General features: G+C 41.7%; 1 protein-coding gene across 10 annotated transcripts in view; it reads left to right on the top strand.

Moving 5' to 3' along the window:
• The first annotated feature begins 1,887 nt into the window (after positions 1-1,887).
• khdrbs2 (KH domain containing, RNA binding, signal transduction associated 2) overlaps positions 1,888-13,903 on the top strand; it is a 66,150-nt gene continuing 54,134 nt past the window's right edge. For 7 of the 10 annotated variants that reach the window (XR_013121247.1, XR_013121245.1, XR_013121244.1 and 4 more), the window contains exon 1: positions 1,888-2,201. Coding sequence is in view for 2 of the 10 variants with exons in the window: in XM_076974329.1 (XP_076830444.1) it covers positions 2,111-2,201 (91 nt within the window). In the remaining 8 variants the exon portion in view is untranslated. Of the gene's footprint in view, positions 2,202-9,106; positions 9,439-13,903 lie in introns of those variants that run through there. The other 3 variants (XR_013121249.1, XM_076974330.1, XR_013121250.1) reach the window with 3 other exon arrangements.

Here is a 13,903-nt window from a genome sequence, read left to right as displayed (position 1 = left end):
TAGTGGTGGAGACCAGTTAGATCTGTCCCTCCTTAACCAAAACATGTGCGAGCAAGTATTTTGGATCTTCTAATTAAGAAAAACGCACCACGTCAGAGGTGTTAAAACGTAACGGCAGAACTGGTTGCTAATGTAGACTCTGTTTAAGTCATTCTATCATCTTACAAACCTCCAAGTCAGGGTACTGGGGGGCCGTAGACCACAGCACAGGGCGCAAGGCACTAAAAGCTCTGGAACCCCCCCCCCCCCCACACACACACACACACACACACACACACACATACACGAGCACACACGCGCGCGCACACACGGGCATGCAACTGCATGCACGCATTTGCATGCATTCGCACATCAGGCTCACATGTTAAACAAAAGTATTAATTATTTATTCAACAAAGAGCAATGGCAACGATAAAAAAGTTGCTTTTATGACACAAGCTTGGCATTCTCCGGCATGCCTTCCCCCTTTTCCACCACAACCAGTACTTTTTCATAAATCATCGTAAGAGCCCTAACCTCATTTGATTAGCCCATCTGCCATTTACTCCAACCAGAATCATAATCCTATTAAATTCCATGGACTTGTCAATTACACTGAGCAGCTATTTTATTCAAGAATGAGAAGCACATTTTACTGGTGAGCCAGCCTATCGCTTTGTGGTTATGCGATTTAACATATGAATTAAACTTAATACTGAAATGCATGAGTATGATTTGTGGGAGTTTAAGGCCAGTCTATCGCCTTTTTAGAGCTGTTAAGGACAGTATGCATAATGAAGCCAATGAATCGACGATTAACAGACTAGAATCAATAGTGCATGACTAACAGGGGAGTAAGGACAATACATTCAAAAAGGGCTTGAAATATGCCTGTGCAGTGTTCTAGAAATAGGTCCTCACAGCTCGGCTGTGTTTTCCTGTGCGTTCATGTTTTCACCATATTTACTGATTTGAAACCCGAAATAGATTTTTCTGCAATAACTTAGTATAAGGTAAATAATAGGGTAGGACCATGCAAGTGCATTGTCAAACATATGTTTCCTATGTGGAACTGATAAAGGTTATTAATCACTGCATAAGGCAAATATAATTTTATAATACCTCAATCTGTAGTGATCCAATACTCAAAGACTCTGTCCACAAGGCAGCCACTAAACATGACACCAGGTGTACAGATGTTTGCCACCAGCACAGTAATTCATTCAGTCATTAATTAGGCACGATGGCCTTCTGCTTCCTTCTGTCTCCCCCATATCCCTCTTATCCCTCTCACTGCGTGCATGTGTGTGCATCTGTGCATCTCTGTGCGCGCGCGTGTTCGTGTATGCTGTTTGTGCTTGTTCTCTCTTCCCAGACTGTCTGTCACAAGTGTCTAATCCATCTTGGCAAACTAAAGCATACAGGAAAGCCACTGATTAGTATTCACAGGCACCGCTGACTTTGTAACCTGCTATAAATATGAAATACGTGTCTTCCTTAAGACACTTAAGATTTCACCTTGGTTTGTTTGCTGACCTTTAATTTTCTTAACATTTGGGCTAAAACAATTATTGTAACTCTTTTTGCTCCTTTGAACACATAGTTCTATAGATAATACATGTAATTCAGGTTGCAATTTACTGGTTTGTAGTGAATCCATGTCCAGTACTAATTCAGTACAATTGTACCATTTTTCTCATTGGTAACATTGGTAAATCAAAACATTCAAGTTAATGACAACGCGATTCAGAAATACAGGGATTAGGGATTAGGGATTAGGGTACAGGTCCGTGTACAGTAGACGCTCTTATTTAGGCAGCGTTGAGGCCATTTGACGTTTGTCAGAAATCTATTCTTCGATATAACCAATCAGGACACAGTGGGGCGGGGCGAGATCGCTGGATCTGTGGCTAAGGTGGGAGGTTTCGGAGGAGAGTATTGCGTTTAAACCGAGCGCGAGGACATGGGTCTACAGCATTGAATTATTCTACACTGTGTACTAGCCGCGCACAATTAACGACTTCAGTGGCAGCACTCCTTCAGTTATTTGACATTTTACAATATTCATTCCGTCTCTCAACACTTTTGTCGTCTCACCTGCACGTGCTGTGCTCAGGAGAGGTGTCCAGCAATGGATCAGGATAAGTACTTGCCAGAGCTGATGGCCGAAAAAGAAAGCCTGGATCCGTCGTTTATCCACGCGATGCGTCTTCTTGCTGAAGGTAACAGAATTATTGATCTCACAGATCACTGTTCATCATTCTGCTTGCGACGTACATATGTGCATTGTGCCTTTATTGTTCTTCCTCTGTTATCACCTGCTGTGCATTTGATCAAGAGATGTCCACGAAACCATCGCAGTTGGTTGTATTTTCTCCCAAATGTTCTGGACTTGCGAAAAGGCGTCTGCGTTTTTAAACACGGGATGAGACAGGCGTGTCTCGGTGCAGGTGTCTCCATGCTGTTACGAGGCGAGACGCTTGCCTCAGGTGTGCCGGGCGGCATCTGTGAAGTAGATGAGGATACATTTGTACAGAGGTGGGATGGGCTCTAATCACTTGTGTTTCTCCGATTTCGTCAACACAAATTGTTGTGGTAAACTTCGTATACGAGACATCCGAATTAGATGCCCTGGTTGTAGAGAAACACCCGGTATATCCAGTGTTCTCGTGCTCTCTTTCCTGATGGACAATAAATAGATAAATGTTATCTATCACCAGAAAAGAGGGGAGAGGAAACCATGAAGTCAACGGATACAGAGTTTTCTGTAAGGAAACTTTCTTTTAAAGCTCAGTTGACAGCTGTAATTTATAAGCTATACTATTTTTGTGCCTGTTCCTTCTGTAAAGACTATACGATGTTCCCCTAAGGCATTTACACTTAATCTTAACTCCTAATTACATTAGACGGTAATCAGAATTATCCAAAGGAAGAGTGAATCTGAGGCATTTATCTAATACTTTCATCAGTTTAGTTACATTGATAATGATCCAGAATCAGCCAACAGTGAAACATATAGTAAGCCTTGTGAAGAAAATGTTGCTTTTGTATATATATATACGTTCAAAACTGTAGTAACCTTCTAGTAAAACGTCCACTTTATTCAAGTCTTGACTTAAGACTTGAATATGCACACTCCTGTGCTAGTTATATGACAATAATTTATCAATAAATAATGCATTATGAGTGATTTTCACATAATAAGTCACAATTAACAATTGTATACCTTCACCCTGCCCCACTTCAGAGATTTTGGGCTTACTAAACTCTCCCTTTAAAGAACTCTCCCTTTGAAGAACTGTGGTAGCTAGCAAGAAACAAAGCAGAAGCTCATTAGAGTGTAATCAAATACGGATCCCAGAGTACAGTGGTATCTTACAATGTTGTATATGTCCTGATCAATCATTTGACGGTCAGAAAGAAATTAAGCTGGTTAATTAACACAGGAATTAAAATGTACAGCACAAAGTAATAATTAATACAATAATACAAAAATACCTATATATATATATATATATATATATATATATATATATATATATATATATATATATATATATATATATATGTGTGTGTGTGTGTGTGTGTGTGTGTGTGTAATAGTTATTATTACACTATTACACAATAGTGTAAGACTTTTATCCAAATTTTGTATGTTATTAAATGTAGAGCTTATGTGTGTGTGTGTGTGTGTGTGTGTGTGTGTGTGTGTGGCAATTAAAGTATGTTTTTTACTTTCAGACTTAATATGATGGAAAGTAACATGTTTTTAACATGCTAGTATGTGCTTTCATTAACACAAGCATTATGAATATCATCTCTGCTTGCCAAAACGCTACTAGTAGTGATGCAGTCACAAATGATCTTTGATGCTTACTCTTCCTAAAGGTTAAAAACCTGGCATTCACATTATTCACTAATTCAAGCGTGATTAGATTCAGAGTGCGGTTCCATCCGAGTAGCCTTAACTTCTGTGTTCAGGAAATGTGCGGTAGCGCTTCATTCTCTTCAACAGGCTAGAACAGAGAGAGAGAGAGAGAGAGAGAGAGAGGGAGAGAGAGAGAGAGAGAGAGAGAGAAGAGAGAGAGAGAGAGAGAGAGAGAGAGAGAGAGAGAGAGAGAGAGAGAGAGAGAGAGAGAGAGAGAGAGAGAGAGAGAAAGAGAGAGAGAGCAAGCCCTGGAGTGAAGTGTAACCTCAATGCCATGACATACATGACAGCTGGAGGGTTTTGCCATCTTTGCAGGCAGGGATGATGAATGTGTTTGCTAGTGTGATGCAGCTGAAGTTAAGAGAGGCTAATGCTTGGAAAGACATGCTAAATTGACCATCTTTACTGATGTGTTCCACCGCCTCCCACTGGGCCAGTTCTCAGGAGCAGTGTCAAATTTTGCCATTCTCGTTTGTTTTAATTTTGTTGCAAATGTATTATGGACAATTGCATGACATCAGCTGGATGAGAGATGTTTCATGCAGTGGAAGCATCATCTCCTCTTTTGAGTCCAATGAAATAATTTGAAAGTCATTATAGTTATGGACTGATTAAGATCTAAAATTTCAACAAAGGGGGTAATAAATAATTTGTGTGCTATCAGATGAATTAATGCATTTGGCAACGGATATGGTCATCTGTGCACATCAAAACATTTAGTTTGAATATTATCATTTTGATTTGATCAACAATTCATGCCAGTAAGTGATGGTAAAATATGAATCTATAATATATCTACAAGGTATAGGAGCTGAATGTTAACTGTTTTCTGAAGCTAATGTCTCATTCATATTAAACTCACATAAAAAGAAAACCATCAATATGTGTCACAATTTTTAATTTTCTTTTCTACCATATATCTTTGTTGGCTCAGAATGTGTCTGCATGTCATAGAAACACAATCTGAATTTTGTATTCTGCTTGTACTTATATCAGATCTCATTTTCCAAAGCACTGTTACTGTGAAAAAAAGATCCTACGGCCTGGTTGTTTCTCTAAAAAGCCCACTTGTCTGCTGCATGCCAAGAACAACAGTGTTTGAACATCTAAAGAAGATTCCACCTGTGTTCATTTTCAACATAGGATTTTAAGGAAATACATGGGGGATTATGAGAATGTGAGTCTTTAGTACTAGCTGACCAGTGACCAATTAGGTATGTGAATGTACATTGCTTTTCCCCCATTATTTGTGCATGTGCAATGTTTTTCTCCACTCCCTCTGCTTAATAGGTATAAATACACACAAAGCCCAAATTCTAGACAGAAATGCATATTCAGTAATATGGACACAGCTTGGAAGAGGTGGAAAGTGGTGCTAAATGGTGCTACTTCTGGGGCCCCAGAAGCTGTCTTAGTTGTAGCTAAGGTTTAGTCATGGCCTTAACAGTCTGTTTGAATCTCGTCCTGAGTCACTGGCTCTCTGCCAGTTTTTATTTGCCCAAGCATGTTATCCAGACATGTTCATTCTCTCAGAAGCCCAGCAGAGACAAACCACTGAGCAGTGCACGTTCGGCCACCAGCACTCTGACCCTTGCAAAATCTCCCCAGTCCATACTCGCCACAAGTAAATATCCTCTAATTTCACAATCAGCTCTTTCATGCAATTTGACGCTTTTGTTCCTGATACGGTTGCGATCCGAGATTCTGATAGACCCGGCAGTGAGTGGTCTGCTCTGGGGGAAGGAGAGTGGGAGGCTTCCGGTCCGAACATTTCGAACCTGAGTGGGAACGAGACAATGGCTAATGATTTAAGGAACAGCAGAAAAGAAAGAGTGGCACTGTAAGGCTCCATTTATGTTGTTAACGCTCATAAAAATGGTTTGGGCTTAAAATCTGTTTAGAACAGAGGAGCAGGTGAGCTGAGTTGCTTGGCTACTAATGGCTACAAAGAGAGGGCCATAATTGCTGAGAGGGTCGTCCTAAAAGAGGGCCATGATTTCAGATGTAAAGTTCCATCTGATAAAAGCTATGGCTATGGGTGGCTCTCATAGCCTTAGCTTCTGTTCTGAATTCATATGAATAAAATGCCACAACATTGTGCATGATTGGGCTGGCAGATATTGACAAAACTGACATCGGGAGATTTTTGTTTATGTGATATATTGCGATATTTAAACAATGCAGAAATTTACACCCTAAGTCACCGGAAGTCAATGATCCAACATGTCATGATATTAATAATGCATGTTTCATCCCCTAAATAAGGAGCACATCTGGCAATGAGGAACGTTGGGGACTAGAAAGAAAACAAGAAAATCCAGGAACCTACATCTTTGTACTTAAAACAGCATTAAACTATGGAAGCTATATCACATTAAAGAATGAACATGACTGACCTGTTCTTTGCATTTCTCATACAACTCTGTGACAGCAACTTGAGATAAACACATGCATGATGCTATTATCTACCTTATCACTCGACCATAGCATGGTTCTAAAACCCTCTGTGGTAACAGTTAACTGGAACTATGTCTTTTGCATGGTGAATAGTTATTACATTAGTGCTTTCTCTCTGTCATGGAACCTTTTTCATATAGTAAAACACTGGCAAATGCATCTGAAAGTTTTTTTTGCTTTGGACAGCGTCCAGGTCGTGGTGGTGATTTAAATGGTCAAAGAAATTAATTGTGTTGCCTCGTGTTGTGGCATCAACTGCAAGACACAGTCGACAAATCTCCTGTTTTTGGGTAACATCATCCTTTCTTTATCCAAAACAGTCCCATACAGCTTATGTTGATTTTCTTTTTGCAACCAAATCTCTCATTCTCTCATACTGGGTGACGGGCCGCTATAACTGTTGATCATCAGAAATGATAGGATGGCTCGCTGCGTACGCAGAAACTAGACACAAACTCTGTGTATCCGAGATTGGAGTCAAATGATATTGTGCAGATATAACCTGTCTGGCAGATATGTAATGGAAAATGAGAATCGTGCAAATGTTACTTTTGTATCAAGCAGCAAAAAAAGTTGCAGCCTGACATTTCTGAATTAATTTGCCTTAAGTGACTTTTTACATCTTTGAATAAAATACAGTTGCATCCTGTTATGTGATTATTTGCACATGCGCACATTATGATGACGATGTTGAAATAATATATCGTCCAGCCCTGATTATTAGAATCTCATTAGAAATTATTGCAGATATCTGGTTGGGTATTTGGTAATTGCAGGGGCCGGTAAGAAGGAAGTGACAGACACACTTTTATTATAATGGAATTCAGTTGCTGTGTAATTGACCATATATGCCTTGACCTTTATGCTGAAAATGGCTTCTGTCAATCCCAAGGTTTTTCCCTCTGTCTGTCTGTCTGTCTCTCTGTTTATTTATCTTGTTTTTATTTGCAACTGTTATGTAACATGCATATGAGAGTCCTGAAGCTGATGTGAGAAAATGGTGTTTGTAAGCAGAGGTTCAGTATGGGATCATCATTACAGGTTTATCTCTCAGACACTTGGCAAACGTGTTGTTCTTGTGCTCCTTTGTGGGCGCTGTTGCCCGTGCAGCTCGCGGTGCTTCGTCCTGCTGTATTATTTTTGAAATGGCTTCAGTTGGAGTTGCAGAGCCTCATTACCATATGCCACAACGTTAAAATGCTGGAGCAGTTGGTGTGGTTCTGGCGTACGGGTTGGGACGGACCCGCTAACAGCCTCCGGTGAGCGCTGTGTTTGCGGCACACGACCACGTGTCCTGTTTCTGCTCCAAACACTGAGGTTTGGGCATTTTTTGTTTAGGGTGTCCTAGTCCATACGTCCAGGTGCATGGTGTTGAGTGACTGTTTAAGCTGGCAGAGTCAGGTAACCAGAGCTTTACTGCCCGTTCTTTATTATGTGCCTTGGGACATCTGGGATTTAGATTACCTGAGAATCCTTTGGGGCAGCATATTGAGAATGTATTATGAGAACAGCTAGAACGTCTATGTAACTTGCTTAACCCCCATAATACTAGTTGCTATTAACCCTGGATAGTTACCCAGCCATCATATTTCTAAATAAATATTTTTGTGTTATACTAGTATTAACATTTTTGTGCAATGATAGGAAAACAAAATAAAAGAATGGACTGAAGAATTGTGGAAAACAGCTGTGTGAAAAATAGGTGTGTGTGTGTGTGTGTGTGACTGAAATAACACACAGCCGCCACAAGGGAGAAGTCTTACACCCCTACACACTTTGGTGCAGTAGAGCAGGAACAAAGGCAGCATCTCTCTTGGAAACGGGAGCGTTAAAGAACGTTCCAACACTGCCATTTTATCACTGCATCCACGTTGTCCATATTTATATGCTCAGTGGCTGATCCAAGCCAGCCTCCAGCACTGTTTTACTCCGTAATCCTGAGAAGGTGTTGTAAAAGTAAGGGGATACTCCAGAGACATGGACTAACTTTCGTGCAACTGCTCAAGAAGCTTATTAATGGTCAACAGAGAGAAAACCACGCCAGCACAAATGCTCTTGTACCCAAACACGACATACGATCATTACAGCCATTTGTGTTTATTTACAAGGGCTACTGGAAATGGTGGTGAGAGCCAGGTGTTGAGCGTTATGGTGATGGGGAGCAGAGTGTGTGCAGGTGGGGGGGTCTGCAGGAAGGTGGTGTGTGCTGGGGCTCTTATGAAGAGTGGCAGAAACGCTCTTGGCCAGGGGTGATGTCTCACATCCGTAGCTCACACTTACGAACTCACAGGGTCTTTGGCGTGAGTTCTGCGGAATCCCACAGTGCTGCGCTGATTCTTAACGAAACGTTGGGGGTTCTTTGACGTTTCCTATGACGTTTTAAAATTAATTTACAGTAGGTTGGTGGCAGTGGAGGAGATTTTAAATATTAATTTAAATTTGTACTGGTGTCACAAATCTATACTATAAACAGCTAAGAGAAGAAATTTCAAATGATTTCTGAGAAGAAATAAGTAAATGCCATGAAATGTCAGTGCATTGTAAAGTGAGGTGCCTTGTGTAACACTGGGGATTTCACCCGAAACCATTCAACAAGGAATGTGGCGCAGGACTAGATCTTGCTGCGCTCATCTGAACTTCTTCACGTAGTGTGAATGTGCCACGACGAGCAGGACCTCCCATGGCACCTCGAGCCAAAGAGAAACTCCTTTCAGTTGCTATGAGACTCTGCAGGAGCATAATGTCTGAACTAAAGAATGCTGCAATCTAAAGCAAATGTGGAGCTTCTGTTTCCTGCCTTCAGTTCTTTTGTGCTTCTGAATGGATTTTGAGAGGGAAGCCGGCTTTCTGCTGCTTCTGTCCTGGCCCGTGGTGAGCAGGATTAATCCTGAGTGTCTGTACCTGTGCTTCAGATTTTGCTCTGCTAAAAAAGAGTTGCGCTACTGGGACAAGCATCTGCCCAGAGCTCTTTTCTATAAGGCTGCATTGATTTTATGTGTTGTGAAAGCAAAGCTGGTTCTGTAGAGACCTGGCACCAATGCCATGGAAGCAAGCCAGTGAACCGGATTTCATCGGTGAGTACACATCAACTCCAGACATATGGTCCAGTGTGTGAGGTCTCAAACGACAGCTAATGAGAGAATGGGAAAAAATATCCCAGCGCCCCTCTTTGCTCGTAACAATAAACGAAATTGATATGTGTTTAGGAGACCACATCCTAATGGAAATAAATACACTTTATTGTTGCACTTCAGATATGATCTGATATGCAGCCTGTTAACTTAAATTGTTTTTCTGTCAATTAAACATCAATTGTGTAGATTGAATGGTTAAAAATAAAATCTGATAGAGCACATACCATCTCCATCAACCATACCAGTGACTAACCATCTCTGTTTGTGAAATGAGGGTTATGAGGGAAATGCAATATGATTATGGGATCAGCTGTTGCTGAAAGCACTCTCAAAACCCATTAAGCAGGTTTCCCCATCCACAGAACAATCATGTACAGGCTAATAGGTTAATGCCAGCTATCACAATGTTGTTGTTCCACTGTAGAAATGGACAGATGTCCTGATATCCTTCATAGAAGAGTGAGGGAACTCCTTCATATCTGTCCACCTCTGCTCTTATGGAATCAGTACATTCAGTTTCTTCAGTCTGATGTTTGGGTGGATCTGCAAAGATTTCCCAGTGGGGCCTTTTCTTTTAGATATTGACTTTTTTTATATTAAGTGTCCACTGCTGAACGTGCTTGGGCCATGGCCCCTTCTGAAGCTACTGATCCAGTACTATGTATTTTTGGCTCGCTTTAGCTGAAGTTCTCCAACACTTGTGGATCTAAATGTCCTGTACATGAGACTTGCGGTGTGATGACATGTTAAACCGAAACATGTTAAACTGAAATCTAGTTCTTTCTCTTCCAGATGCTGTTCATGGTTATTAATTTTGTATGTATGTGTGGGAGATGCCAGTCTACACTATATTGTCAGAGGAATGGGAAGCATATGAAACATGGAATTTTATCATTGGTGCTTTCAAACAGCCTATCACAGCTCTCCCTCTGCTGTAGACTCCTCCCCTGGACCATCCACATGGACCAAGACAGGAAGCATCAGGCTGAAATCCTGTCTGTGTCCAGAACATCTTTCTCTCTTTCTCTCTTCTCTCTCTCTCTCTCTCTCTCACACACACACACACACACACACACACACACACACACACACACACACACACACACACACACACACACACCACACACACATAAACACACACTTTCTGCTGCCCAGTACTGGGAGTAAAAAGGCCCCAGGCAAAGGTTCAATTAAGGAACCTTATTACGATCGCAAGAGCTATTACTCTTTTGGAGAAGAAGGAGCTCTAATGAAAAGCATGGGAATGTGATACGTGGGTATTTTGGGTTTATCTCAGAGAGACAGAGAAAGAGTGAGGGGGTAAGAGAAAGATCCGAACATCGCCCTTCTAATTTTTAGCTTGTGAGCAGCAGCGTATTCTCATATAACCAAAATTCAGAGTTTGTTATTTTTTTTTTACTCTCTCGACTTAATTAGCATCACTGGGTGGCGTAACTTCGCCACGGCTTCGTGAAAGCTGCCGGACCCCGCTGGGTTGACATCTGTCCACCAGTAAAGTCTTGAAGCTTCATTGCGCTCTCTCACTCTCCTGGTTTCACGAGCAGAGACAAAAAGCCGTGCTGCCAGAACCGACAGAGATTTATTCTAATTGGGGAGAGAACAATGAGGCGTCCTTTGTAGTCTGGAGGTCAAACAGCAACATGCAATGAGTTTTCCCACCTTAGAAAATCCTGAAATCATCATTACTGTGCAGCCAGGACTTATTAGTGTCTGCTAAAATTCAGCACCAAGGAAATATGAATATTTGAGCTATATTACTGTCAGCCTACATGGACTTTGAAAACTGTTTTTGAAGGTCTTATTTAGCTGATAGAAGTGAGAACTGCACCTGATTTGATAAAATTCTGTGCTAAGCAATCTGGTGGTGACTATGTGAAGTCCAAAATTCCTCAAATACCTCAGGCTCATTTAGGCTAGTGTATGGTCTTCAAGCTAACAGTCCATAACTGAGACTAAGGCTGAGATTAAAAGAACCTCTACTAGGCAAACACATCCAGGAAAGGTGGAACACCTTTTATGTAATAACCAAATAGCACCAATCGGTTGAATACAGTATTAGTTACTATATGCATATTCAATATTTTAAAAAGTGCCTTTTCCTGACATTTCATAGAATACATTCTCCTGCCATCTTATTTGCACATCACACAGTCGTTAGAGTGCGCTGTACCATTAGAGTGTGCACTCTACCATTAGAGTTAGAGTGTGTGCTGTACCATTAGAGTATGCGTTGTACCAGTAGAGTATGCATGTACCAGTAGAGTTAGAGTGTGCACTGTACCATTAGAGTTAAAGTGTGCACTGTACCATCAGAGTTAAAGTGTGTACTGTACCATTAGAGTTAAAGTGTGCACTGTACCAATTTTTGGAAGGTCAGAAAGTTTCTTGGTTTTTCACCTTGAAAGTGGTGCTGACAATAGATGAGAAACGCAGGCCACGCTTACAGCTTAATTTAATGTTTGGGAGGGGAGGAAGCCCGTAAATCCAGTGTGTGTGTGTGTGTGTGTATGTGTGTGTGTGTGTGTGTGTGTGTGTGTGTGTGTGTGTGTGTGTGTGTGTGTGTGTGTAGCTGCTCCTGCAGCAGTAGAGGTCAGCGTGCTAATATAAGGGGTGGGTCAACACCAGGATCCACAACAAATAAGCAGCACAATGACCGATACTAGGGCATCACTTCAGAGTTATTAGGAAACCAAAATCTTCATTTGGCATGAAAAATCTGCTGTAGATTATATCTCAGCATCACATGTTCTACATTTACAAATGTTTTTATGTGCTTTACATCATGTACATTGAATTTAGCTAGGAGACTGGATTTATTCCATGACTTTAAGAATATTTTCTTTACAAAGCTTAGTGAAAGAGTGACACAGAGTGAGCTGGCCCCGGCTATAAGCCACATTTCAAAGGGAAGCAACAGAAGTTGCACACGGTGGCACACGGAAGATGTAAAGAATGTTGTAACATTCTGAAACTGAAATGATATCATACGGGTAGTATTCAAGAGAGACCGGCCTTCATGGCCACTGCGCAGGTCTTTCCTCCGTTTTTGACACCCTGACCAGAAGAGCACTTCTTTAAAGTCTTTCACATCATTCTTTCTAGTCTGTCTGACCGCTTGACTTGAGAATAAATGATGAGATTCCGTTTAGAAGTCTGTTCAGCGCTGTCCGATGATTTCGACCGGTGCCGATGATGCGGACACAGTTGTGGGCCGTGCCACAGTGTCAGGGATGCAATGTTGGACCAGGTGTCCGCAGGTTGGCCAGCTGAAGGCTGCTTCTGTGGTCACTCCTGCCTCTCACTCATCACTAATCCTTTAGGATGTTATGTATGGAATTACAGTGTTCATTTTTTTTACAGTGTTAATTTAAGATGCTGTGAAGTAGCCATTTCCGTGCCAAGGGACATAAAAGCGGGTTTATGAGTGAGGTGTTCTCGGCGCCATTCTGCCCCAGACTCTCGTAAATCGAACGCACGCTGTCCCTCATTGTTAGGTCTCACTCACCAAGCGTCTCTCATTTTCAGCTCGGTTTGACTTCTTTTGTGCCTTCCGTTAGAGCCGAGGGAGAGCGGAGAGGGAGAGAATGAGGAAGACGCACGCCGTGTTCCGATCCGGGCTAGCTCCTCGCCGTGAGTGACAGACTAAAAGAGGCCCCGTCACGTTTCAAAGAGTCATCCAGTGGGGCTCAACAGAGATGGTTGCTGTGCGCTATGAGTGAAGCATTTCTAAGAAGCCTCAATGTTTTCATGCTGGGAAACACGAGACCTGGAAGTCAAAAGATCATGACACCGCATTTCTGGGAGAACTTGGTGTCTTGCGAGGCCCAGTACGTGCCTTTAGGATGTGTGTTTGGCAAGCATGTTGCCTGATGGCTTTGACAGTCTCCGCATCACTGCCGAACAAGCAAGCATGTCTCCTTTTTGTAACCATCATTTTGTTATGACATAAAAATAGGATACCTAGTGTGTGTTTATCACATAGTGATTGGCAAAAGTCAATTTTTCCAAGTAATTTCTTGACTTATAGCTTTCTGATAATATCTGTAAATATCAACAGTTAACGTAATGGAAAACTCTAATAATGTGAAAATAGTTAGGCTTTTTTTCTGTCAATATTTGCCTAGCTTGGTTAAGGTGACTGTCAGAATAACCATCCACTAACAAATGTACACTGCCTAGGGCAAACAGATAATTGTAATAGTGGATCCCTGCTGAGACCGTGTCTTATGGTAACTACATGTGTGGACAAAGAGCAGCCTTTGAGCTTCAGGCAACCTGCATACAGCGCCAATAATCTGTCACCAAAGCAGGCGCGGCAAGAGTCCACCTCTCCTCTGAAGGGTGAGGGAACGTGTCGGGTGGGGTTGACGCCAGCAGGAGGCTC

The sequence above is a fragment of the Brachyhypopomus gauderio genome, chromosome 15 (assembly GCF_052324685.1).
Source record: "Brachyhypopomus gauderio isolate BG-103 chromosome 15, BGAUD_0.2, whole genome shotgun sequence".
NCBI classification, from domain to species: Eukaryota; Metazoa; Chordata; class Actinopteri; order Gymnotiformes; family Hypopomidae; genus Brachyhypopomus; species Brachyhypopomus gauderio.
Note: the sequence above shows the minus strand (reverse complement) of the source record. Positions and strands in the feature narration are given on the sequence as shown.